The sequence below is a fragment of the Spermophilus citellus genome (genome assembly GCF_964194105.1).
Source record: "Spermophilus citellus genome assembly, chromosome: 1".
Taxonomy (NCBI): domain Eukaryota; kingdom Metazoa; phylum Chordata; class Mammalia; order Rodentia; family Sciuridae; genus Spermophilus; species Spermophilus citellus.
Genome location: NC_138182.1, coordinates 164,598,419 through 164,625,602, shown reverse-complemented (window position 1 = coordinate 164,625,602; position 27,184 = coordinate 164,598,419). Strand labels below are relative to the sequence as shown.

General features: G+C 37.9%; 1 protein-coding gene across 2 annotated transcripts in view; it reads left to right on the top strand.

Moving 5' to 3' along the window:
• The first annotated feature begins 13,003 nt into the window (after nt 1–13,003).
• Nucleotides 13,004–27,184, top strand: part of FEM1C (fem-1 homolog C) — a 29,444-nt gene continuing 15,263 nt past the window's right edge. Inside the window, exons 1-2 of one of the 2 annotated variants that reach the window (XM_081289050.1) lie at nt 13,004–13,305; nt 14,172–14,898. In XM_081289050.1, the coding sequence (XP_081145176.1) occupies nt 14,355–14,898 (544 nt within the window). In that variant the 5' untranslated portion in view covers nt 13,004–13,305; nt 14,172–14,354. The other variant, XM_081289051.1, reaches the window with a different exon arrangement.

The following is a 27,184-nucleotide window of genomic DNA, read 5'->3' as shown; positions in this document are numbered from 1 at the left end:
ATGTAAAAGTACTTATAATGTTAAAATCTTTTTGCAAGCCAGGTATGGTGGCACACTCTTATAATCCTAGCAACTCAGGAGGCTGAAGCAGAAGGATCACAAGTTTGAAGCTAGCCTCAGAAATTTAGCAAGGTCCTAAGCAACTTAGTGAGACCTTGTCTCAAAATTAAAAATAAACAGGTTGCACAGTCCTTGTGTACAGAATCACCAAAAAAGCTGACTAATCTCCCCACCACCACCATGAAACGGGACAGCAGAAACCTTACAATATATTTGATGACCATTTTCCTCTACAAACAAAATTTTAAAATACAGGGGCTGGGGATGTGGCTCAAGAGGTAGCGCGCTCGCCTGGCATGCGTGCAACCCGGGTTCGATCCTCAGCACCACATACCAACAAAGATGTTGTGTCCGCTGAGAACTAAAAAATAAATATTAAAAATTCTCTCTCTCTCCTCTCTCACACTCTCTTTAAAAAAAAAAAATATGTTAGCATTCTCCTCCTGTGAGTTTCCCCTTCTAACCTATTAAAAAAAAATTTTTTTTAATACATATTGAGGACATAGGGATGTAGCTCAGTGTTGGAGTGCTTACATAATGAGGCCCTGGGTTCAATCTTCAGCACTGCAAAATAAAACAAAGCAATAAATATTTCTCAGAATATTTGCAAATGAAAAATAAGAGGGCTGGGGATGTGGCTCAAGCGGTAGCGCGCTCGCCTGGCATGCGTGCGGCCCGGGTTCGATCCTCAGCACCACATACCAACAAAGATGTTGTGTCCGCCGAGAACTAAAAAAAAAATAAATAAATATTTAAAAAATTCTCTCTCTCTCTCTCTCTCTCTCTCTCTCTCTCTCTCTCTCTCTCCTCTCTCACTTTAAAAAAAAAAAAAAGAAAAATAAGATACAGGACCTAGAAAACAATCAGTTCTCAAAAATGAATCATCATCATCACTGTAAGCATCTTGTTGGTGGTGGAAACAGGGTTGGCTCTGGAGGCTGGATCAACCTAAAGAAGTAAAAAGTACTTTTCACCATTTTGCTTTCCCAGGACATAGTTGAAGGTGAACAGATTGTAGAGACAGCAATAAAGATTATCTGGGGAGATTGTAGCTCTCCACCTAATATTCTCATTAGAAAGTAAGAATTACAAAATCTTTCATCAAAACAAATCCTGTGACTTCTTCTAAAACTCTATCAAGCCTTATAACTATTCCAAGAACAATAACAATGCCACCAAAGTAAAAAACAGCTTAGGAACAAAAGACATTTTAAGCAATGTCACACTTCCATTGATTTCTCTATCCCTGTAGAGAAGTTTTCTGAAAATTGGGTCTTTCTCCCTTCCCTAACCATAGAACCAGGGCACTGCTCAAAAGATTTTACTTTCCCAATATCATTCTTCCTCTTTTTCTCCTTCTTTCTCTTTTATTTATTTATTTATTTAACTTCTTTTTTCAGGGTTTTAGCAACTTTGGTTTTCCCCAGGAACACTGGGTGGGTATTTCACATTGTTGTCATTTATGGACCCAGGCTAGTAATTTTAGCAAAACAAACACACCCTGGATATTATTATTTTGATGTCAACATGTAGCAGGAAGGGCTCTTCTATCAGGAAAAATACAGGATTCTAATGCCAGAATGTACTGAATAGATCCACTAGATTAGTTTGGGTATATGTTTTGTTCTTTTTAAAAATATTTTTAGCTGTAGATGGACACAATACTTTTATTTTACTTATTGTTATGTGGTGCTTAGGATCAAATCCAGTGCCTCACACATGTGAGGCAAGTGCTCTTACCACTGAGCCCTTGTATGTTTTGTTCTTGTTGTTTGCGCTTGGTTTTTATTTTTGAGAGCAAGGTAGAACACAGGCAAATTACTGTATGCACTTATCAGAAGGCGGACCTTGAGAACTATAAATGAATGGTCCTTTGGGGCCCCTTGGCTGTAGATACTTAGCCAGACAGACTTCAGCATCATGTCCAGCCTGCTCTTAGTAAAGCCATAAATTGATTTTTATTTGGCGCCCTCAAGGTTAGAAGAAACTAGGCCTGGCCCTGCCCCATTTGCTCAGGTTTGAGTTCTGCCTGATGAAAATTTTATTGCTATAGCATCAGGTTCAAATGATTCAACATGACTTCCTAAGATGCTCCATGATCTGCCTCCTTCAAAATTCTCTTATTGCTCATTGCACCTTTGTAATTTTCCAGCACGGTGGAACTTCTTTCAGTTCTTCAGCAGCCAGTCCCTCCCTTTCTTCTGAGCATTTCTCTCTGTCTGGAACCTCCTCCATATGGCCTCTATGAAAACATTGCCTCTGAAAAGCCTTCTTCCCCATCCCATGACCATTCCAGGTGTTGCATGTCTAGAGCTGCAGAAGGGCATGTACAACACTGTCTTGCTCATGCACACTGTCTCCAGGCTCATCACTGGGCAGCACAGTCAGTCAGCAATAAATGTCTCCTGAAAGAATAAGTGATAGGCTGAATGAATCGAAGAATGGATGGATGCATGGATGGATGAAAGATGACTGTCCTCCACCAATGACCAATCAGAAGGTTACTTTCAAGAGGGACTTGCAAGGTGAAGGGTGTTTCTGGTGTCCTTGGACTTCGAACCTCAGACTGAGGAATTGATTGTCTAAAGGACATAGGAAAACAATTATTATTTAAAACAAATAAGCTGATGAATAGCACACATCTTTAATCCCAGCTACTTGAGGAGACTGAGGCTAGCCTCAGCAACTGAGGGACACCCTGTCTCAAAATAAAAAGGGTTGGGGATGCAGCTCAGTGGTATAGCAACCTGGGTTCAATTCTCAGTATTGTAAAAATAAGATAAAATAAATCAACATAATAAAATATTAATTTAGTTAAAATGAAATAAATAATGACTAACTCATTAGCTTCCCTGAGCCCAAATGGGATGGATGCATAGCAGAACACAGTTTCAAGGACACATCTGCCAGCCTGTTCCTGTGGATTTGATCTATACTTCTTTTTTTTTTTTTTAAAGAGAGAGAGAGAGAGAGAGAGAATTTTTAATATTTATTTTTTAGTTCTCGGCGGACACAACATCTTTGTTGGTATGTGGTGCTGAGGATCGAACCCGGGCCGCACGCATGCCAGGCGAGCGCGCTACCGCTTGAGCCACATCCCCAGCCCTGATCTATACTTCTTAAGGGGAGAATTTTGATCTACCACTAATGTAAGTCTTCAGATGTTCCCTAGGGTGCTCCCCTAGAGTACTGAACTCACAGAACTGGCACTAAGGGGCTCTTCCCCTTCTGGTTAGAAAGCATAACCTAAGATTTGGTTATAAATATGGTGGGCTACTCTGGACCTATGTGGCAGGAAGAGAGGCAAAGACTTAGTATAAGGCCTACTTTCTAACTTAGTGGCAAAGAATAGTGCCACTGGAAGAGCCAGAAAGGAGTCACTCTCATCAAAAGGCACAGCAGAATCTAGGTGGGTGGAAAACACCTGTAATCCCACCTACTTGGGAGCCAAAGCCAGGAGGATCATGAGTTTGAAGCCAGCATGGGCAACTTAGTGAGACCTTGCCTCAAAAATAAATAAGTAACACAAAAAATAGAAAATAAACAAGAGGCATAGCCTCAGTCACAATCAGGAAACAACTAGCCAGGGGGTTTCCAATCAGAAGTACTGGAGTTGAAGTTATGTTCATGGCTAGCTCCAACAAGAATCAAGAGGAAGGTTCTTACAATCAGGGTTGAGTTCAGCACTGAAGTAAGGATGAGACATGTTGGACTGCCAATTGGTGGTAGGATAAAGAAATCAGAAGCAGGAGGGATTGGGGTCAGGGAAAGTGACCCTGCTGAGGCACTGGGAATTTTTCACAGGGTCAGCATGAAACACTGGGCCTGTGTAGGAAAGACCTAAAGATGAGTGAGAGGCACAGAGTCAGCTGGGAGTAACCAGGTGCTCAGAAAATCAGAGGGTTTGGAAGTGAAGTGGAGCCGATCCTGGTGTAAAATCATCTTGCTAAATTCTACACTATAACAATGGATTCCACTAGTGGTATGGATAAGAATTCTAGATTTGTGAGCTCCTTGGGGGTGCTGAAGAAGCTCTCCTTAGCAGAAAATGAATCATCAATAATGACTCAAATTGAGTGTCCAAGGAGGTGCCTGGGAGCTCCTGTGTAGGGAGGGACTGTATTTGGTGAATGTGGTGGGGAGCCAGATTTAAATGAGAGTTTGGAACTAGGGTAGGACGTGAGGACACCAAAGAAGTGAGACTGTGGAAGCAAAATTCATTTTGCAGGCTCTGAAAGAAAGAAGCATTAGAAGGTGTTTAGAGTCTGGCCAACAGGGGCTTTGCCATTGCATCTGAGGCTTTCTCCTCAGGACAGAGAGTGGTCCTGGGAGTGCCCAAGACACAGGCAGGGAAGGCAATAGGGATTCCCCCCATTCTGTGCAGAGACTAGATAAGGCAACTGGGTTAGAAGCCATCTGATTAATTCTCCTCCAATACAGTGTGGCTCCAATGATGTCAGCTTGGTTTCATATGTCTTCAAGTGATAACAGTCTGACTCCATCTGCCATCAGTTTGGGTTGTGAGAGAGAACTCAAGACCAGAGTTCCTCATTGAGGGTGTGGCTCATCAGGCTGTGAGCCAGGCTGATAAACTCACTAATAACAGAGTCTCACCATGTTGGTAGGGAAGTCCATCAGCCATAAAGTCATATATTGATAGCCTGGGCTGATGAGCTCTGTAGTAGTCCTGGATTTTATGCCCAACATATACTAGCGAGCAGGTCCTAACTTAATGAGAAGGAAGGATGGCTGGGACCCACAGCAACCAGACAAGTGATAGGGATTTACACCTGTGACAGTAACTACTCTTTAGAAAGTGGAATACAGGGACCAATAAGGCTATGGGTCTCAAACTTGGTAGGCATAAGACTCATCTCTGGGATTTCTTAAAAATGTAGAATCTTGTACTTCCCATCAGAACTAGTGAATATGAAATTCTACAGGTTGGTCCTAGGAATGTTCCTTTTAAACAATTTCTTGAGCTCTGTGGACCATATTCTAAGAAACAATAATGTAGAGGCACATTCTGCTGCAGCAAGTGGAGATGAATTTTTCATTTTATAAGGACTGGGTAAAATATACCTTGGTTAGGTGCATGCACGGTGGCCTAGATGTGATCATAAGGAATTTGGGAGAGAGGTGGTCATTCAGACTATACAATAATTGATAAAAATGAAATAAGATAGATAAATGTTGCAGGTGAATGATTTCTGAATTCCTAAGGCAACCTGGGAATGAAGCCAAAGAATTACTGGTGAGATTGGAGCTATGCCTGCTTGACTGGATGGACACTCATGCAGGCATGAGCAGCCAATTGGGGTCACAGCAAAGGTTAGGGTAGGAGGAAGGACTGAGACTGAAGTTGCAGCCAACGTCATCAACACCCAGGGATCAATTCCAGCGGCTCTTGGTGCACTGAACAGAGCCTGCTGCTGACAGTGGCCTCATATCTGGGGTGACTCTGGCCTCTTTCATATGTCTTTCTCTTAGAATTTCTTAGAACAGATCTTCTGCTCCCATGTTATCAACTATATCCTCATCTTTCCAAGAAATTTGGGTGTCTATAAGAGAAAGCTTAGAAAATCTTTGGGTGGGCTGGGTTAGAATGGGGAGGGGGAAGCTTCTAATGGGTAGAAGCCAATTCTTAAGACTCTTTCCATTCTTTTTTTTTTTTTTTTAAAGAGAGAGTGAGAGAGGGAGAGAGAGAGAGAGAGAATTTTAATATTTATTTTTTAGTTATCGGTGGACGCAACATCTTTGTTTGTATGTGGTGCTGAGGATCGAACCTGGGCTGCACGCATGCCAGGCAAGCGTGCTACCACTTGAGCCATATCCCCAGCCCTCCATTCTTTTTTATCTATTACTCCTAGAGTCAGGGCCCTGACAACTTTAGGAAATGAGATAACAAGGAAAAGAAACAGACACTTTTACAATGATACATGCTTTCTAGCTTGTGCTGGGTATGATGGAGAAAGCCTATATTCCCAGCAATTGCCAAGGCTGAGGCAGGAGGAGTACAAATTTGAGGCAAATCTCAGCAATTTAGTGAGGCCCTAAACAATTTAATGAGACCTTGTCTCAAAAGATAAAAAGGGCTAGGGATGTGGCTCAGTGATTAAACATCCCTGGGTCCAATCCCCTCTACCAACAAAAAGGAAAAAAAAAAAGATTTATAGCTTGTAATGATATGATGAATAAAATAATAGCACCATACCAAAAAGGGAGACTGTGCCGAGAGAAAATAATTAGAATTTGCTAACCAATTTACTGCCTCTTTATCTTATATCATTCAGGGAAGTAGAGAGTAGACCAAAATACCCAAGGGGACCCTAGATGTGTCCCTGCTAAACAAACACTGCCCTGACTATTTCTAAATTTTAAGATTCATTTGGGTTCACAAGTTTCCTACTAAAAATGCTTGTACCCCAGAAAACTATTCTGGCTTTATGAAGATAACCTTAATCAGACAGCACTCCTTAAACCTCTGAGAGAGCAGTGGCAATGAGATAATGTGAAGGATGCTTATGCTGCAGAGATAAGAAGTGGTGTATTAGGATGCACTTGATGCAAGGGAGTGGGGATTTCTGTACATTCAAAAGGTAGCTTAGGGTACCACTCTGTAGCTCACAAAGAAGGAAAAGAATGAAGGGGCCACCCCATGGCTTCTTTCAACACCCTGCTTTCTCAATAGTGCTTCCTCTTTTCCTATTGCCTCTTGGCTGGGCTACTCTCACAAATCCTTTAAGATTCATTTTAACCATCACCTCCTTCTCAGACTTAGCCAGAGTTAGCAGCTCTGTACTTTGGGCTCTCACTGTTGTTTGGATATATAGTTTGCTCTATTCTGTTTATAGCTGCAAATCTCCCACAGACTATCAGTTTCTCAAAAGGAGGAAAGTAGTTCATGCTCTTCTAACTTGAACTGTTGTTCAGTTAGTTACTCAAAACTAGAAGTATTTTTTAAAAAATTAATTCTGGCTTTTCTTCAAACTAGACCAAGTTAACAAAGTTTACCAAAACCATGCGAACAGACTATTTCACTGATGATTCTGGGTTAAACATAGACTGGCAGGAACTAAACAACTGAAAATTCTCAGAAGGAATAATGTAGATGAAATATTCTACTAATTACAGGAAATTACATTAAAAAAATCAAAGGGTGAACAGGCAAATTTTGGAAACTTTGTCATACCATTTTATACATGTGAAACTAGCCAGAATTTTAAAACACACATTAAACTGGGTAAGGTTTTGGTAAAGCTGACACTCTTTTGTTCGTGATACGCCAGACTGGTCTAACTCTCCAGGAAGCAGTATGAAAAAAAAAATATTACACACACACACACACACACACACACACACGTACATACGTACAAATATAGATTTATATATATATATATATATATATATATATATATATATATGTAATATATATGTACATTTTGTTCATGATCAAAAAGTACATGTGTAATTCAGTTCTTGGAAACTTATCCCAAGGCTAAGTGTGAGAAGAAGAAAAACACTTAGATACCTGAATATGTTTATTTTAGTAATAAGATTGTCCACTCTTTGCTGATCCAATTCCTCCTCCCAACTACCTTCTCAGGAATGGGGTAGTGTCTCCTCTGGACTTAGAGTCATGGTATAGGGAAGAGGTGGATATTTAGAAACCCAGTGAAAGGACTTTCAGAATAAAAGTAAAAGAAAATTTAGTTAAGTTTCTCTGTAAGTAAAAAAAAAATAAATAATAAAATTTTAAAAAATGTGAAGAACAAACATTGCCACAATCTTTGGAAAAGGAAACAACTTCCAAAGATGGTTGATAAATAAATCAGAGGTCTTCAAATATTTCTGTCCACACATACAACAGCTACCTTCTTGCATATTCTCTACTGACATCTAAATAAATTTAATTCTAAGTTTAAGTAGTTGCAAATGGTGCTATTTCCCACATATTGTAAAAATTAAAAATTTAAAAGCAAAACAGTTGTACTTATAAATGAGTCTAAATCATAGTAATTATGCTTTTCATCAACCATTTAAAAATATATGAGCAAACTTATAGGATAGTTTACAGAATTTATTTTTCTCTTTATGCCCATAATTCTTTTTCATCTCTCCATCCCTTAGGAGTAAATCCTAATTAATGTATCTTTATTTTTAATTTTTTTTATCACTCACAGTATTGTATCTCTGCAGTGAAAACACGTTTAAAATTTTTAAATTTTCTATGACGTAAGAATATAAGTACTTAAATATTTTCTTCTAGACTGAGGCATCTTTACACTTATTATAATATTCAAGTATCCAGAATAATACAAAATATATTACAAATTTTTATAATTTAAAAAATTTTTTTAGCTGTAGATGGACACAATACTTTTATTTTTATTTTTTTTATTTTTATGTGGTGCCGGAGATCAAACCCAGTGCTTCACACACATGCTAGGCAAGCGCTCTACCACTGAGCCTCTGACCCTGGCCCCATAAATTATTAAATATGATTATATTCATTATTAAATATGATTTTTTTACAATTAGTGCAGGCATTTATGGTTAAATACTACTTCTTACTAGAATGAAACAGTTCAGCATCAATGCTCTCTTAATTTTTCATGTTTATAAATTCTGAGAAAGTGTTTTCACATTAATAAATAAGTCTAGGACTGGGGTTGTAGCTCAGTGGCTGAGTGCTTGCATAGCATGTGTGAGGCAATGGATTCGATCCTCAGCACCACATAAAACTAATAAAATAAAAGTATTTGTTCATCTATAACTTAAAAGAAAAAAAAGAAAAAAGTCTATAAGGATTTCTGTTTGTATATCAATGTCACTCAATTCTTTGAACTCTTTCACTTTACACTTAGTGATCATTAGGTCATACTCTGTTGAAAGCAGTTATTTGGAAAGCATCTGACTTGCAAGAGAATTTGTAACCCAGCTATTCGAAGTATATAATTTCTCAATACAGCTCAGTATTTTTTTTTATTGGTTGTTCACAACATTACAAAGCTCTTGACATATCATATTTCATACATTAGATTGAAGTGGGTTATGAACCCCCAATTTTACCCCAAATGCAGATTGCAGAATCACGTCGGTTACACATCCACAATTTTACATAATGCCCTATTAGTAATTGTTGTATTCTGCTACCTTTCCTATCCCCTACTATCCCCCCTCCCCTCCCCTCCCATCTTCTCTCTCTACCCCATCTACTGTAATTCATTTCTCTCCTTGTTTATTTTCCCATTCCCCTCACAACCTCTTATATGTAATTTTGTATAGCAGTGAGGGTCTCCCTTCATTTCCATGCAATTTCCCTTTTGTCTCCCTTTCCCTCCCATCTCATGTCTCTGTTTAATGTTATTCTTTTCTTCCTATTCTTCCTCCCTGCTCTGTTCATAGTTGCTCTCATTATATCAAAGAAGACATTTGGTATTTGTTTTTTAGGGATTGGCTAGCTTCACTAAGCATAATCTGCTCTAGTGCCATCCATTTCCCTGCAAATTCCATGATTTTGTCATTTTTTATTGCTGCATAGTACTCCATTGTGTATAGATGCCACATTTTTTTTTATCCATTCATCTATTGAAGGGCATCTGGGTTGGTTCCACAGTCTAGCTATTGTGAATTGTGCTGCTATGAACATCGATGTGGCAGTATCCCTGTAGCATGCTCTTTTAAGGTCTTCAGGGAATAGTCCGAGAAGGGCAATAGCAGGGTCAAATGGTGGTTCCATTCCCAGCTTTCCCAGGAATCTCCAAACTGCTTTCCAAATTGGCCGCACCAATTTGCAGTCCCACCAGCAATGTACAAGTGTACCCTTTTCTCCACATCCTCGCCAGCACTTGTTGTTGTTTGACTTCATAGTGGCTGCCAATCTTACTAGAGTGAGATGGTATCTTAGGGTGGTTTGGATTTGCATTTCTCTGACTGCTAGAGATGGTGAGCATTTTTTCATGTACTTGTTGATTGATTGTATATCCTCCTCTGAGAAGTGTCTGTTCAGGTCCTTGGCCCATTTGTTGATTGGGTTATTTGTTATCTTATTGTCTAATTTTTTGAGTTCTTTGTATACTCTGGATATTAGGGCTCTATCTGAAGTGTGAGGAGTAAAAATTTGTTCCCAGGATGTAGGCTCCCTATTTACCTCTCTTATTGTTTCTCTTGCTGAGAAAAAACTTTTAAGTTTAATTAAGTCCCATTTGTTGATTCTTGTTATTAACTCTTGTGCTATGGGTGTCCTATTAAGGAATTTGGAGCCCGACCCCACAATCTGTAGATCAGAGCCAACTTTTTCTTCTATCAGATGCAGAGTCTCTGATTTGATATCAAGCTCCTTGATCCATTTTGAGTTAACTTTTGTGCATGGTGAGAGAAAGGGATTCAGTTTCATTTTGTTGCATATGGATTTCCAGTTTTCCCAACACCATTTGTTGAAGATGCTATCCTTCCTCCATTGCATGCTTATAGCCCCTTTATCAAATATAAGATAGTTGTAACTTTGTGGATTAGTCTCTGTGTCCTCTATTCTATACCATTGGTCCACCCGCCTGTTCTGGTACCAGTACCATGCTGTTTTTGTCACTATTGCTCTGTAATATAGTTTGAAATCTGGTATCGCTATACCGCCTGATTCACTCTTCCTGCTTAGAATTGCTTTTACAGCTCAGTATTTTAAATCCATAAAGAACTGGCAAAGATTCCCTGAAGTCTTTACATCACAGAGTGGCACATCATTTTGAGACTCTTTATGAGTGAAAGCTTTTCTTTTTGTAAATCGAGAAAAACACAGCTGTTGTGAAAGAGTTGGGAAATGAATCAACAAATTACCTTCGACTTACCAGCAATGGATTTTAGAAAAGAATATTAGGTGTTTAAGTTGGAGATTAGAAAATATGTTCATCTATCCCTTGAAAACCCAATGGAGGATACAATTTATATTGAAGACCAACAATATAAATTTTTACATCATCTTACAGAATTAGATGAAAGAGAGACGTCAACTCAGGTTAGGCTTCCATTGGGACACCACACCTGGTAGCTATTGAAAGAAAAGTGAGGGATTCCACCTCTTGGGTCCTCTTCTTCCTCCGGGAGAAGTCTTTTGTGCTGTCCTTTAATAAACTTCTAATTTCTACTCTGACAAAAAAAATTTAAAAAAAAAAGAAAGAAAAGTGAGAAAGCAAGAGATGGACGAGGGAGAAATGAAGGAAGAAGAACAGGCAGAGATCCACAGAAGTTTGTCAAAGCTGACAAATAAAGGCCATCTCTCTATAGAGAGGAGAGAGGGCCCTGAGATGTTCAGGTGTTCAGCTTTTGCAGTGTAGGGGTTTGCAGTTGTGGTTGTGGTATTATGGGATAGGCTCAGGGGTGCTTGCCTCAGAGCTAGGCAGGTGGGGAATAGCATGGGATTGGCTTAGGTTGATGGCACCATGTGGCTTTTGGAGCCAAAGAGTCCTGTCCTTCCAGGATTGGCTTAGGGTTATGATACCATGGGGTAGGGTCACTAATGGGGATGAGGGGAGTTCAGGAAAGAGGAAGTACAGGAAAGTGAAACTTACCTCATAAGGTGGTGGTTAACATTTAAGATGGCTGCTCCAATGTTAAATCAATACCCTACAGCTATACCCTAGGAATATAGAACTGTCACCTGTATGATGGGGATAAAACAGCTAGTCCTCTTGGTGGTTTAATTTCATTAGGTGGTTGATCTCATCCTTTATACTATATTCTTTCATGTTTTCTTCTTAGTGGTAGTAACCTCAACTTCAGTTTGGACAATTTGATGCTGAGTGTATATAATGGCTAATATTTCCTAAGGGAAATATTGTGCTTCACTAAAAACTCACTACTGTGGTAAGACCATTAAAACATGAGAAATATTTAGTGTGCCAAGGTTAAAAAGCAAAATACATATCTGTATGAAAATCATGATTCAACTATGTAAAACTACATAAATTCCTAGATAATACTATAATATACAAAAATGGAGTTGTGATTTTTAAAGTAAAATGTGTTTAGTGTTGCATGGCTTCTAACATAAAGATGATCATATTGATGATGCTTAAGGTCTGTCTACTCTAATATTCTTTTTCCCAGTGGTACTACGGAACGTTGTGAATTTAAATCCCACCAAATAGTGTTCAAGAAATTGAAGGTCCGTTTTCAAAAATGGTTTTCTCAGGATACATTGTGGGTTGTTATTCCCCTAACACATTTCAATTCTTCTTCATCCTTGTTTAATACCGTACATTCCAGGTCTTAACGTCACGAATTCCAGTTTATTTCCTGCTGTATTAAGTAGTAATTTCTTTCATCAGTGTACACTTTTTACCTTTCATTTCATAGTTTTTATTATTTAGAATTTAAGGACTAGACCTTGTTGAATTTATACTGCTCTTAGGTTTTACGATTCCTTATAGTCTTTATATTCTTCAGAGACCATATTTAAAAAAAAAAATCAGTCATGTTTGGTAGCTTTCAAAGCTAATCTCATTTTCTGAAATTTGTCTTGAGTGTTTTGACGTGTAATTATGAGCTGCGTTTATTCAGGGACCACCAAAAGAAAGCAGAGAAGAGACTACCCTGAGAGTGCTCAGATGAGTAGGAAAGTATAACTGGATGCTACTTTTCCCAGCCCCCTGAGACCACGCCCAGCATCCCCAAAGCCAGCGTAGGGAAAAGCAGAGAGGTGGAGTAAGAAGTGGGGAGCACGCGATATTTCCTCTGTTTCTCCGTCTACCTCGGGCCGCTGCGGCGCGGCCCCGCCCCCTCACGGCGTCCCGCCCCCGGCACGCACACACGTCCTTCGCAGAGCTCAAGGTCCCTCCCCCTCCCACGGCGCCCCGCCCCAGCCACGGCGCCCCGCCCCGCCCCTAGGCGGTTGCTCGCGGCGGCCGCCGCCCTCCCCCGGCCCAATGGCGCGGCTGCCGCGTCAGTGATGTGAAGCTTTGCTCTGGCTTGTCCGGCCCCCGGCCCGCAGCCCATTACACCATCCGCCGCGGCAGCCGCTGCAGCCGCTGCAGCCCGAGCAGGCTGGGAGGGCGGGAGGCAGCTCGGCGGGGCGGGGCGAGCAGCGCGGCCGGATTCATTCCTCTGGGGCGCGGGGCATGGAGGAACTGTGCGGCCGCAGGCGGAGCAGGGCGGCCCGGGCGGCGGCGGGGACAACGGTTTCCATTTGAAGGGGGCGGCCCGAGCCCGAGCGGCCAGCGGCAGCTGGAAGGACTAGCCCCCGGGCAGGTAGTGGCGGCGGCGGCGGCGGCCTGCCAGGGCCCGGGCCGCGGCCTGAGCGCCCGCTGGGAGGCCTGGGCGGGAAGGAGGGCGCCCCCCGGAGCGGCAGGCGGGCGGCAGGCTGGAGGCCACGGGGTGGTCTGACCCCAGGAGGGGGTCGTGATCGATCGCGTAGTTTAGGGAAGAGTTCCCGGTGTCTGGAAAAGGTACTGCGCGGGTTATCTAGGGGCGATTGTGGTTTGGGGAACTCGCAGATCTTTGAAGGGGGGGTACGCAAAATGAGGCGGGCGAACTTAATGGCTAAAACGCAGCCGGATTTCCTGAGACCGTCGAGTTTTAAAGGAAAGAAAACCTTGGAGTGAGGGCTTTGGTGTTAGCTGCCCAACGACTGGTGTGCCCGACCTTTTTGTTCCTTTTCGAAACCCATCCCAACCACAATGAGGCCTTCCAGCCTGGCGCCCTTGGCCCCCTCTCTGCAGATGCAAGCAAAAGAAACATTTCTGAACCTGTCTGTCTCCTTGTCTTGGTTGTACTTTCCTTGGGTGTGTGCAAAGCAAAACTAGAACAAAGCTTGGCTGGTGAGAACTAGAGACGAAAACCAGTTGCCTGTAGTATTTAAATTTTCCGCACACAGAAGAGAGAGGGCCTCCCACCAAAACATTTGGGTCTCCTTTGAACCCTTTTGTATTTTCCTTTCCCACGTGTGTGTGTGTGTATGTATGTATGGGGAGGGGGGCGGACTAGCCTCTAACGTACGGCTCACACCCCCACCCCTCCGTTTCTTCCCACACTAGTTAGAAATTAAGAAAATCTAGTGTTTTTCCCTTTACCTATGGAAAATTCAAAACTGCTACTTTTTTTTTTTCTTTCTCTAGTTTGGTGCTCTGGTTATCAGTTGTTGGAAGGCAATAGGACAAAACATACTCTCCGTGGGTTTATATCCGTTCTGGGGTGCAGTGACTAACATTGAACTTTGGTTCCTGTAACTCTTGCCTGCAAGAGAGCTAAGCCGGAGCTCTGCTTTGAAGGATAAAGCACAGCCTCTCAACTGGACATAAATGGATCTAAAGACGGCGGTGTTTAACGCAGCGCGGGATGGCAAACTCCGGCTTCTCACCAAGTTGTTGGCAAGCAAATCTAAAGAGGAGGTTTCCTCCTTGATCTCTGAAAAAACAAATGGGGCCACGCCACTCTTGATGGCTGCCAGGTATGGGCATCTAGACATGGTGGAATTTCTCCTAGAGCAGTGCAGTGCCTCCATAGAAGTCGGGGGTTCTGTCAACTTTGATGGCGAAACCATTGAGGGGGCTCCCCCTTTATGGGCGGCTTCTGCAGCAGGGCATCTGAAGGTGGTCCAATCTTTGTTAAATCATGGAGCATCTGTCAACAACACGACTCTAACCAATTCAACTCCTCTTCGAGCTGCATGTTTTGATGGCCACTTGGAAATAGTGAAGTACCTTGTAGAACACAAAGCTGATTTGGAAGTGTCAAACCGGCATGGGCATACCTGCTTGATGATTTCATGTTACAAAGGACATAAAGAGATTGCTCAGTATTTACTTGAAAAGGGGGCAGATGTTAATAGAAAAAGTGTTAAAGGTGAGTTTAACTTTATTTTTAATTTTTTAATGTGTCTAACACTTATTTTAAGGAAGTTTGATATAAAATTATAAGCATTGGTGTTGAGTTAGCCAACACAGACCTTTTTCGATTAGGTAACTCTTCTAGTATTACCTTGTTCAGTGTTTCTCTAATATTAGATAATATATTGAACCAAGGGCTGGGATAAGCGGTAGCGCGCTCGCCTGGCATGCGTGCGGCCCGGGTTCGAGCCTCAGCACCACATACCAACAAAGATGTTGTGTCCGCCGAGAACTAAAAAATAAATATTAAAAAAAAAAAAAATTCTCTCTCTCTCTCCTCTCTCACTCTCTCTTTAAAAAAAAATAAAAAAAAATATATTGAACAAGTGTGAAAAAAGACCTGTCACTATGTTAAGTAGTATATTCTTTGATTTGGAGTAAATTCCAATTCCAAAGAATTTTTTCCCCACAGTTACAGAGCATGTTAATGGTAATTGATCTAAGCCTTTAGGTCTATAATTTAATCTGTTTGGAACTGTAGTTAAAGGTAATAGCATTTTCTCAAGCTTTTTATTTTTTATTTTTAAGAACAACCTTGGCGTAGAAACTACTATAGTTAGTGAGTCATCATTTTGTTTGTTCTAGGTAGGCATTTCATTTGTTTCTCTTGTCAGGGAAGGCTAGGCCACACTGACCTGAAAGGATTAATATCAGTGGAAAAGGCTAATATCTATTCCCTGATTCCACATTTATTTGTGGTCGATAGGAAATCCTTTTATGTAGAACATATGTTAAATATAGCAAAAGAAAACAGATTTTTAAAAACTGCTTCAGTACTGAGGGAGCAAAACAAGACTGTTAAATGTGAATTTGTTGACTAGCAACAATGTAAAGACCTTTGTTCAGAGAAGAGCTGAACATTAAACAATTATGTTTAATTTTCATCTATTTTAATAAGCCACAAGGAGTAAGTGATAATTTAGAATTCTTTAAACCCTTAAAAGCAACTATTTTTCATAGAATAATTTTGATTCTTGAAAACTGCATTTTCCTTAAATAATTCTATTCAACAACAGAGTAATTCACTACCTAATTTTGAAAAGCTCTTAGAATTTAAAAGTAGCATAGATACATGTTAAATATTTCAAATAATACAAAGTGGATTACAGTGTTTACAGTGAAAAGATAAGTGTTATTACTCCTGATTGCTAGATCTCCAACACACAGGAAACCACTATTTGCTTTGTCCTTCTAGATAGTCTATGCATCTACAAGTATACTGGTCTGAACATCCCTTTCCTCTCTTTTCTACTCACTGTTGATGCATACGATTCTGTCTTTATTTTCTAAAACCACACTTTATCTTGGCTGTTATTCATCTCCAACACACATAGCTACCTTAATCTTCTTTCACAGGTATACAGTATTTAATTGTATGAATGTACATAATTTATCTAGTCTCTATTAATAGACATTTAGGTCACATCCCATACTGGGCTAATATAAACAATGCTGCTGTGAACATTCTTGAACAAAAATGTGTCTTCACACACTTGTGTGAGAATAGCTGTAGTATAAATACCTGTATTTGGAATTGCTGAATCAAAGTGATGTATTTATAATTGTGATAGTGTTGGGTTGCCTTTCAGAGAGGTTAATTTTGGGGCACTACATTAGTAAATAAGCATATTTATTGAAGATAATATGATCTTTTTTTTGGTTTGTTTTAAAGGTTAATTGTAAAAATATACAAAATCATGATTTTCAGAAATTCTTTTTCAGATCAAGTGTGAAAATCTGGCAAACTCCCAGCACTCAGTTAATCCAAAGATGTTTTTGAATTTTGTGTGCATATATATGTGTACAGTTTTATATTTATAAACTGTTTTTTAGCTTAATAAGTGTTATCTTTAATGTCATTAATTATAGCTCTAATTTAAATGGAGTTTTATGTTGCTTCTGGTTTTTCAGTATGACAAAGTTTCTGTAAACATTCTTATAAGTGTTTTTATTTCTGATTATCTTTAGAGGTAGGTTGTTGGGTCAAAAGACAATGACTTTTTAAAAACATGTCATCCTTTTAAAGAACATCATGCTTGTTTCAGGAACAAAGTATTCTTTAACCATGTTAATAGTTGGAATGCTTTGACATTTGGAGAAGTGAAAGGGTTAAAAGGTATACCTGCTTGTTAGATTTTTTTTTTCTTTTGGCTATTTTTAAATCAGCTTAATGATGTTCAGATTATTGGTAAACTCATATATTTAAGTCAAATCAGGGGTGTTTTAAACTCTTAATGTCATTGGAGAGGTGAGACTGGTATTATTTCCCTCATTTTCCAAGCTGCTTTATATATTTCTGGAGCCATAATGTATGAGAGAACTAGAATATAAATAACTCATATTTTTGTCAGCATTTCCTTCTAGTAAACTGAACAATATTTTATTACCTCTAAGCTATTTCAGAAGAATGTTCCCTTTTATCACCATCCTAATCTTATAGCTTTGTATGTGAGGTTGTGAATGCTCCATTTTTGTTAGTCTGCTAATTCTGTCATTTTTTTCCCCAGAATCAATATCTTAATATGTACTCCTTTAAAAAAAGTACACATGAGAAGATAATTGCATACCAGAAGTTGTTTCAGATAGCCTTAGTTTTATGTATATACATATTATAGAGATTTTTGTCACTTTTGTGCATCACCTTTAACTTTTTTTCATGGTGCCATTTAATTTCAAGAATGATTATTTATGAATATTGGGGGCAGGTTCAAGGAATATGTACCCTCCTTTACTCAGATCCTGAAGCTTTGATTCTTTGATAATTATTCTCTCATTGACTCTTTGGGGTTTTTTGTTTGTTTTAGTTGGTGAATGGTAATCAAAAAAGCAGGACCCACTTGAAACTGAGGCAGGAACACAGGAGAAGGATATGAGATAGCAGCAAAATAGTTCCACCCAAAAAGTGGAAAATACTGATATAACTAGGAATAAAATGGGCTCTCTTTTTTGTGGTGTGTGTATGGTACTGTAGATCCAACCTAGGGCCTTCTGCCTTCTAAGCAAAGGTTCTTCCACTGGGCTCCATCCCCAGCCCAATTTCTTAGGACACTTTACATGTCATCCATGGAAATATTCTGAAAAAAGAAAATGCCAATACAAAATGCATGTGACTTCTGCATTCCATTACTTTTTAACAGGTAGTTGACATTTGAATATACTATTTAACCTCTTTCCATTACTTTTTAACAGGCTATTAGCATTTTGAACATGTTCTAACTTAAGGTGGAATTCATTCATTAATTGAGTGCATTTCTTGAGTCCCTCAGTGTGCCAGGTTTATAAATGTAGGATACAGTCCTTGATTTTCTGCTCTTGAGGTTTGATTGGACAGACAGGTTCATAACTGCTTATGCTTACTTAAATGACAATATGTTAAGTGCAGTAGTAGTGCTTTCTTTCTTTTTTAATTTTTTTTTTTTGTAGCTGTAGATGGACAGAATGCCTTTATTTTATTTGTTTATTTTTATGTGGTGCTAAGGATTGAACCCAGTGCCTTGCACATACGAGGCAAGTGCTCTGCCACTGAGCTACAGCCCCAGCCCTCTGTAGTGCTTTTTTTTTTTTCTTTAGTTGTAGTTGGTAGATCCTGAAGATTTGATTCTTTGAAATTATGTCACTTATTTATTTTTATGTGGTGCTGAACGCAGGGTCTTGCATGTTCAAGGTGGGTGCTCTACCGCTGAGCCACAACCCCAGCCTGAGTAGTGCTGTCTTCTGTTAGATGTTTGGAAATATTTTATCCTCAACAAATTATTACCTAAGGGAATAATGGGTTCCTTTTTCCCCAAAAGCACTATGGGAGAAAATCTTTGAGATATTCAGGAATAACTCTGTAATTTAACACTTATAACAATTGATTTTTTGAGGCAGGAGTTGATTACTACTCAAAACTAAAGACTCCAAATCAGAAGTAATTATATAAGCACTTGTCAGAGCTTTCACAGAGTTTTTTCCAGCACTTCAGGGCTATAGTTGATTTGTTTTCTTTGGTTCTTTCATTGTTTGTTTTGGGTTTTTCTGTTTTTGTTTTTGTTTGGATTCAATAGGACTTTGCAGATCTGAAGTGAAATTGCTTAAAGCCCTCCAGTTGAACAGTTGAAAGTGCTAGTAACATCACTGTCTAGGTTGGAATTAGGAGATTAAGCCTAGAAGACACTGTGCTTATTCATGGGTTAATCATATTAGATACTGCAGGTAATTAAGTAAATTGAAAATAAATATGGCAAGGCATTATGTTGAATATTTTGGAGGATGTCCAAAGTATCGTAATTGTTAACTGTTAAAGGAATGGTAAAAACAAGCTATGTTGTAGGATTTTGGAGGAAGAGTGTACTGACTGGGAGTGCATCATCAAAGTAGAAAATGAGCCTTAAAAGGATTGTTGGGGTTCAAATCTGCAGAGAGGTTGTGGTACTTTTCTAAGCTTAGGAAATGGCAAAAGGAAAGGCACATTGAGAAATACAGTTGGAGGGACCAGGAATTGGAAAGGTGGCACATTTGGATGAATGAATTCTAGGTAAAGGAGTTAATTTTATTTGTCATGCATGGTAAACCAGCAAGTTTTTCAGCAGAAAAATAACAAATTTAACTGCATTCTACTACACTATAAATCATCTAACTGCAATTCTACTAAATTGTAATTTTTTTTGAGGCCAGAGACCTGGCATTTCTGTCACATGCATTAAGAAGAGTATCTGGTCCATAATGGATATTTGGTAAGTGGGATTGTTGAATGAGTTTGGTTTCATTGAGGAAAGATTGTTAGCTCCTTGATAGCAGTGTATTTTGTGGTCATTTCTGTATATAGATAAATAGAGTTGATGAAGACTTGAAATAACAAAGTAAGGTAGTAATTGTCAAAAATGAGTAGCATGGGCTGAGGTTGTGGCTCAGCGGTAAAGCACTTGCCTAGTACTTGGGAGCCCTGGGTTCAATCCTTAGCACCACATAAAAATAAATAAAGGTATTGTGTCCAACTACATATTTAAAAAAATGAGTGATATAGGTAGAACTTTGAAGGGATAAGAAAAATCTGTGTAGGTATGGGATAGGTGTAGTTAGCATTAAGAAAGATTTGAGAAAGAGCTAATTTGGGCATTTTTTTTTCCTTATGGAATTTGATAACATAAATAATTGGAGAGAACCACATGTATAATGTTGAACCATGTTTGTATCTACCACCTTACTGCAACAATTATCTACATTTGCCATAATTTAAAAAAGTGTTTCACCCCTTTTGTTTTCTGAAGTAGTTCAAAGCAAATCTACAAACATTGTATTACTTCTCTCCCATAGTATAGTCATTTTAGGGTATGGATGCATTTTATTCAAGGAAATATTTTTAAAAATTCTGTTTTTCCCCTCACTGTAAATGCAAATAAATTTTAAGGGAATTTCCCCTGTAAATTAAAAACTGTTGGTATAAAGATATAGACTAAGAGAATGATTGTTGTAGACTTATTTTAGTGTAGTTTAATACTATCTGAGTGTTGAAAGCTGAGGTTCTCTGTTTCTTAACTTTGAGAACTCTTCTCAACTTTTGTTTATCTCAGAACACCTTCTTGAGAGGAAAGTAAAAGGGAGTAGGCAGGGATTTAAAATTTCTCTATACTCTGTGACATCTTTGGTTTTATTTTGATTTAATAATGTTTATATAATTTTACAATTGAATTCATTAAAGTTCCATGTTATTTCTTTTCTCTCTTGGATCTCCTGGCACATTTGTCTGTATCCTTCAGGAGACTTAACATCTTAGTTGGGTAGGCTAAATTGAGTTCACTGGGGAAATATTCATGAAACCTCTATCCACGGAAATTGGATTTTTAATGTGAATCCTCACAGAATTGAACTGAGGTTGGTGAGAATGAGCAACAATGTTAATTTAAGAGAGTTTTGCTTATTGAGGTTCAGGTGTATATTGCCCCCTCACTGGGTTCATGTTTATCAGATTTATGTTGGTTAATTAAATTTGTTTGCTTAAAATAAAATTCAAGGAAGTCTGGTGTTCTAGTGATTTATGATCTTGAGGTAACAGAAATAATATATGTGTTGGAAGATCCATGTGGAAAGGTAGGGAGGGGTCCAGATAAAGAAGTTCACCATGAATGGTAATCTCACCAAGACATTTGTCTTTCTCTCTTTTTCCCCTCCTTTTGGGAAGAATTGTGATTGAATAGGGAGTTTGTGAACTACACTGGCTAGGAAAGGGGAAGTCTGAATTGTAATGTTTTCAGTCTTTAGATGAGATTTTTACAGATATTAATTATTGAGCCCTCATCCCTTATCTCTACCTAACCTTGAAAATTCTACTTTACATCAAGATCTATTTCAAAATGGATGGGCTGTGTTTGACCCTCAACACTGTAAAACTAAATATTAAAAATAATAAATAGCTTTATTAAGGTATAGTCCTCATGCCATTTACCCATTTAAACAATTCAGTGGCTTTTTAGTATGTTGAAAAAATTGTAACTCCATCACCTTAAATCAGCTTTTCATCCTTGTCCTGCATCTTACCTTTGTGGATGCAAATATTTTTTTAGCATTTAACTTTGCTGTGAGTTCAAGAACCTGTGTTATAAAATTTATGTACATTTCTAGTTTAGTGCGTTATACAAAGAACTAATGAAGGACTGGAGATATAGCTCAGTTGGTAGAGTGCTTGCCTCCCATGCACAAGGCCCTGGGTTCAGTCCCCAGCACCAAAAAAAAACAAAACAAAAAAAAGAATTAATGAAGAGAGCGCATAGGACTCTTGGCAGTTTGTTTCTCTTTTTGCTGTACTGGGGATTGAACCCAGGGTTACTCTAGCACTGAGCTACATCCCCATCCCTTAAAAAAAAAATCTTTTTTTAAAAATTGTGAGACAGGGTCAGGGTCTTCCTAAATTGCTGAACCTGGCTCGCTCGCTCGCTCTCTCTTTTTTTTCTTCTTTTTTATACACTTTGTCCTTGAGTATCTCCCATGATAGAATATAGATGTGAAAGGGAAATAGTAGAGAAACGTTCTAGTACTGCTTTGATATCCTAAATTGTTTGTTTCTTTATATTCTTCTCACTTCTCTCAGTGCACACAAATTATAGTTATGCAGGTATGTAATACTTGGATCAGTATTATCCTGTATTTTGAACTGTATCCCAACTTCCATCTTGATTAGTGGGTCTCTTTTAGACCCAGCTCAACCCAGTCTAGCTTCAAAGATGAGGAAAAGTGGGTTGGTGTGAAGCAGGTTGAAGAGGAGAGATAATAATGTTTCCAAACAAATCTGTTACACTATAAATTCCTTCAATTGTTGTTTGTTAATTAAAACCTAGACTTTTATCAAAACTGCAAGTACTTTTAATTTTAATTGAATTTTTAAAAAACTTTACTGAATGTGCTGGAGATGTACCTCAGTGGTAGAGTGCTTGCCTAGCATGTGCCAGGCTGTGTTTGATCCTCAACACTGTAAAACTAAAAACTAAAAATAATAAATAACTTTACTAAGGTATAGTTTACATGCCATTCACCAATTTAAACAATCCAGTGGCTTTTTAGTATATTGAAAGAGTTGTGCCTCTATCACCTTAAATCAACTTTCATCTTCCCTAAAATATCCATGCTCATTAACCACTCGCAACCTGCCCCCCCATCCCCGAACCGTACTAGTCTTAAGTGACCAGTAATCTTTCTGTGTAATTTTGCCTATATTGTATATGTGGATTCAAAATATGTAGTCTTTTGTGATTTTTTTTTTTTTTTTGTACCAGGGATTGAACCCAGGGGCACTTATCCATTGAGCCACATCCTCTTAGCCCTATTTTATATATATATTTTAGAGACAGGGTCTCACTGAGTTGCTTAGAACTTCACTAAGTTACAGAGGCTGATTTTGAACTTGTGATCCTACTACCTCAGCCTCCTGGAACCCCTGGGGATTTTTATCCATTCAGCAGTTGAAGGACATTTGATTGTTTCTACTTTTTAGCTTTTATGAGTGATGCTATTATGGACATTTATGAATAAATTCTATAGATGGATATTTTCATTTCTTTTGGGCACATATATAGGAGTTGGACTGTTGTGTCATGTGGTAACCCTAACCTGTTGAGGAACTGAACTCCAAACCATTTTCTTTCTTCTTTTTTTGTTCAAATGTTGCATTTTATTATATGCCAAAGATAATTTAAATGATTTATTATGGTATTGTTGAGAGTGACTCCACAGTTAAGATTCTTGTGAAAACAAAATTAGGATACAAAATATAACACATTAATAATGCTATAAGAATATCCAACAAAGTATAAACCTAATTACAAAAAGATTTTTTTTTATTAGTTACATGTGACAGTACAATGATCTTGACTATTCATACATTTGAATAAATGGGGTATAATTTCACATTTTTCTGATTGTACAGGTTGTAGAATCACATTGGTCATATAGTCACCTATATACATACAACAATAATAATGTCTATTGATTCCTTGGAAAGCTGGGAATGGAACCACCATTTGACTCAGCTATTCCCCTTCTCGGACTATACCCAAAAGACCTAAAAAGAGCATACTACAAGGACACAGCCACATCAATGTTTATCGTAGCACAATTCACAATAGCTAGAATGTGGAACCAACCATGCCCCTTCAATAGATGAATGGATTAAAAAAAATGTGGCATTTATGCACAATGGAATATTACTCAGCACTAAAAAATAACAAGATCATGGCATTTGCAGGGAAATGGATGGCATTAGAGCAGATTATGCTAAGTGAAGTTAGCCAATCCCTAAAAAACAAATGCCGAATGTCTTCTCTGATATAAGGGGGGGTGACTCAAAATGGGATAGGGAGGAAGAGCATGAGAAGAAGATTACCACTAAATAGGGAAGAGAGGTGCGAGGGAAAAGGAGGGAGAAGGGGATTTGCACGGAAGATGGAAGGAGACCCTCATCATTATACAGAATACATGTATGATGTTGTGAGGAAAAAAAAAAAAAGAGAAGTGTGTTCAAACCATTTTCAAAGCAGCTTGTTGAATGAATGAATTGGATTCCTGTAGGCAATGTAGGAGGGTTTCAAGTTTTCTATACCTTCTCCAGCACTTGTTATTTCCCTTTTATTAAATATAGCCATCCTAGGAAATACGAAGTGGTATTTCACTGTGATTTTGGTTCCTATTTTTCCTATGGATAATGATGTTTAGCATCTTTTCATGTACTTAATTCATATGCATATTTGGCATTTGTGTATCTTCTTTAGAGAAGTATCTTTGTATTTTTTGTATGCTTTTAAAATTTTTTATTATCTAGTTTCAAGAGTTGTTTGTATATTTGGAATACAAATTCTTTATCAGATATATGATTTGCAAATATTTTTCTCCAATTCTGTGGATTGTTTTTTCACGTTTGATGGTATTTCTTATAGCAATTTGGATTTTTATTTTACAGACTGATTTTTTAAAAAATTTCACTGTGGGCCACTTATTTAACTTAAACAAGAAAATTGTTAAAAATGGACTGTAGAGTTTACCTGTACCATTTACTACAGATGAACTTTCCATGAATGAAACTGTGTAAGTTAGTTGTAAAATACATTCTGTTCTTGCTTTGGCATCTATTTAAATTTCGAGTAAGCAGAATAATGGGATTTCATTTCTGTATGGTATAAAACAGGGCTGCAACCTAGCCTTCCATTTAAACTTATACACTTGATGTAGCTTTTGGATATGTAAGCCATATGACAAATATATCTGTAGCAAACAAGAAAATAAGATTCCTTCTCTAATTCTTTGCTTCTCAAGGATGAGCACCGTAGATATCACTTGGAACCACTTCAGATCAACTAGTTACAATCTACATTTTACTATGAGTTTCTGGTGATTTTGTATATTCAAGTTTGAAAAGTACAGCTTTAAGCTTGACTTGTCCTAAAAACAACACACATACATAAAATTGTTGACTTTTAAGGATTCTACAAAGAGCAAAATTTGTTGGATTGTTATTGATAGAAAAGCAATTTAAATTATAATAGGCATTTTGCATTCATTAAATATTTTGCAGTTCTTATGAGAACATTTCTGTTTTATTGAAAAACTGCTTAATTCTGTCTATTAATTTGGGAGGTAACTTAGAAACTCGATCCTGGTGAGTTGTAGTAATTTTACTCAAATTGAGATATTTATATATGCTAAATTGAAGTTCTTGTACAATTTAGGTGGTATAACAATTGCGTGCCTTTATCGTTAAGTCAAACCAAAACATTTAATGATGATTAATGAGACGCTTAAATGAGACTCTTAAACTTCATTCTTTTTCTTATCCAAACTACTGGTTCGTTTTTGACTTATCTACTTTGAGAAAAACATTGACCCCATTTTAGGAAACTTCTCACAGTTAAGCATGAATTCTCTCTTACGTGCCTGCTATCATGACAGCTGTCTTTAACATTAACATCACTGAAGATTCATATTTCAGATACTTTTTGAGTAATATTAAATGCTTTCATGCATGAGCATTTCTGATAGTTTTCTGTGCTTCATATCCACCCCCAAACATTCCAACAAATGTGGCTATTTTTCCAGATTTTATTAGTACTGTTTCTATGTTCTTTTGTAGTTGAAAATTAATGTATTTACATCATATTATTCTAGCTTTCCACAGAAATGCTTTAATTGAATTGATACTTCCTGTTGTGACATTAGCTTGATTTTAAAGGAATGCCCATTTAACAAACATGTCCTTTGAGAAATCATTAAAACTTCCGCTATAAAATCAGTGCCTTAAATTTTTTTTTTTCCCTCAAATGAACCTTTTCTTGAACAGGTGTTGAGAATAGTATAATATTGTGTGGTTTTTTTTTTTTTCACTCTCTTTTTTGCCTTAGTTGAAGGTAAATTTATTAAATACTAATATCCTTAATTTCATCTGGGATGCCTAGTAATATTTGTATTTGAACTCTATTCAATTATTTATTGCCTTTGAGAACACAAAAGGAAGACATAATAAGGTACTAATGCAACTCTTTTGGAAGAACAGTCATCATATAATGTGAATGTTTTTATAGGGGCTTGAAAACTTGGGAAATGTCCAAGTTGAATCTCTAGTAATTGGCATATGTTGCTATGAACCTAAAGCTCAAGTCAGTGATGTTACCTAGCAAAAATTAAACATGACTTCAACAGTCTTTGATGTATAACAACTCAAATCAGTCATAAGAACATAGTAACTCGATTTTTAAATTTGTATGTTACCACAATAATTTTTCACAAGAAATTGTAATCAGTACTTGGAGTATATCTAATATTCTTGAGTGAAACAACTGATAGAGCAAAACAGACAACTGGCTATCATAAAGTATTAACACATAGAAAGACTAATTCCAGAAACTGAAACATGTCATTAAAGAAAAAAAATAAAGTTTGTTAATAGTCATGAGACATTTTCTTTACCTAGCAGAAGTAATATAAATTTAAACATTAATTTCAGTGCTAGAATGAATGCTATAAAAATGGTACTTTAAAAAAGCTTATTCCCAAATCTTGGGGTATAACTTGGTAGCAGAACATTTAAAGTGCAAGACCTTAGGTTCAATCCCCAACCCCACAAAATAAGTATTTATATAAAGTTTAATCCTTTGACAGTGAATTGAAGATGTATATTTATCCATTACACATTTGAGTTCCTACTTTAAACTAGGCATTTATTTATTTAATTGATTGATTGATTTTTGTATTGTGATCTTACTGTGTTGCTGAAGCTGGTCTCAAACTTGACATCTCAAGTGATCTTCCTGTCTCAGCCTCCTAAGTAGCTTGTACTTCAGCATATGTTGTTTGGCATTTGTTTATTGAAGTATTACTTACATATAGTAAAATTCACCCTTTTTAGTATATTGTTCTGTAAGTTTCAGCAAACATACCACTGCTACAATAAAGATAACAAAAATTTTATTCTCACCCCTTTTGCGTTTAACTCCTTCACTAGTCTCTGGCCATCATTGGCCTGTTATCTGTCCTTATCTTTTTTAGGCACTAATTTTTTTTAGCTGTTGAATGAACATTTATTTTATTCATTTATTTATATGTTGTGCTGAGACTTGAACCCATTTGTTGAGAGCCACAGCCGAAGGGGCCCCAGCAAACTTCCAGCTGCCAGCAAACTTTCAGACTGCCAGCTGATGATTGGCTCACAGCCCCCAGCAACATCTAGCTGATTGGCTCCTCTGAGGTGATGCTCATTGGGGGACTTCTTTGGCACCGCCCAC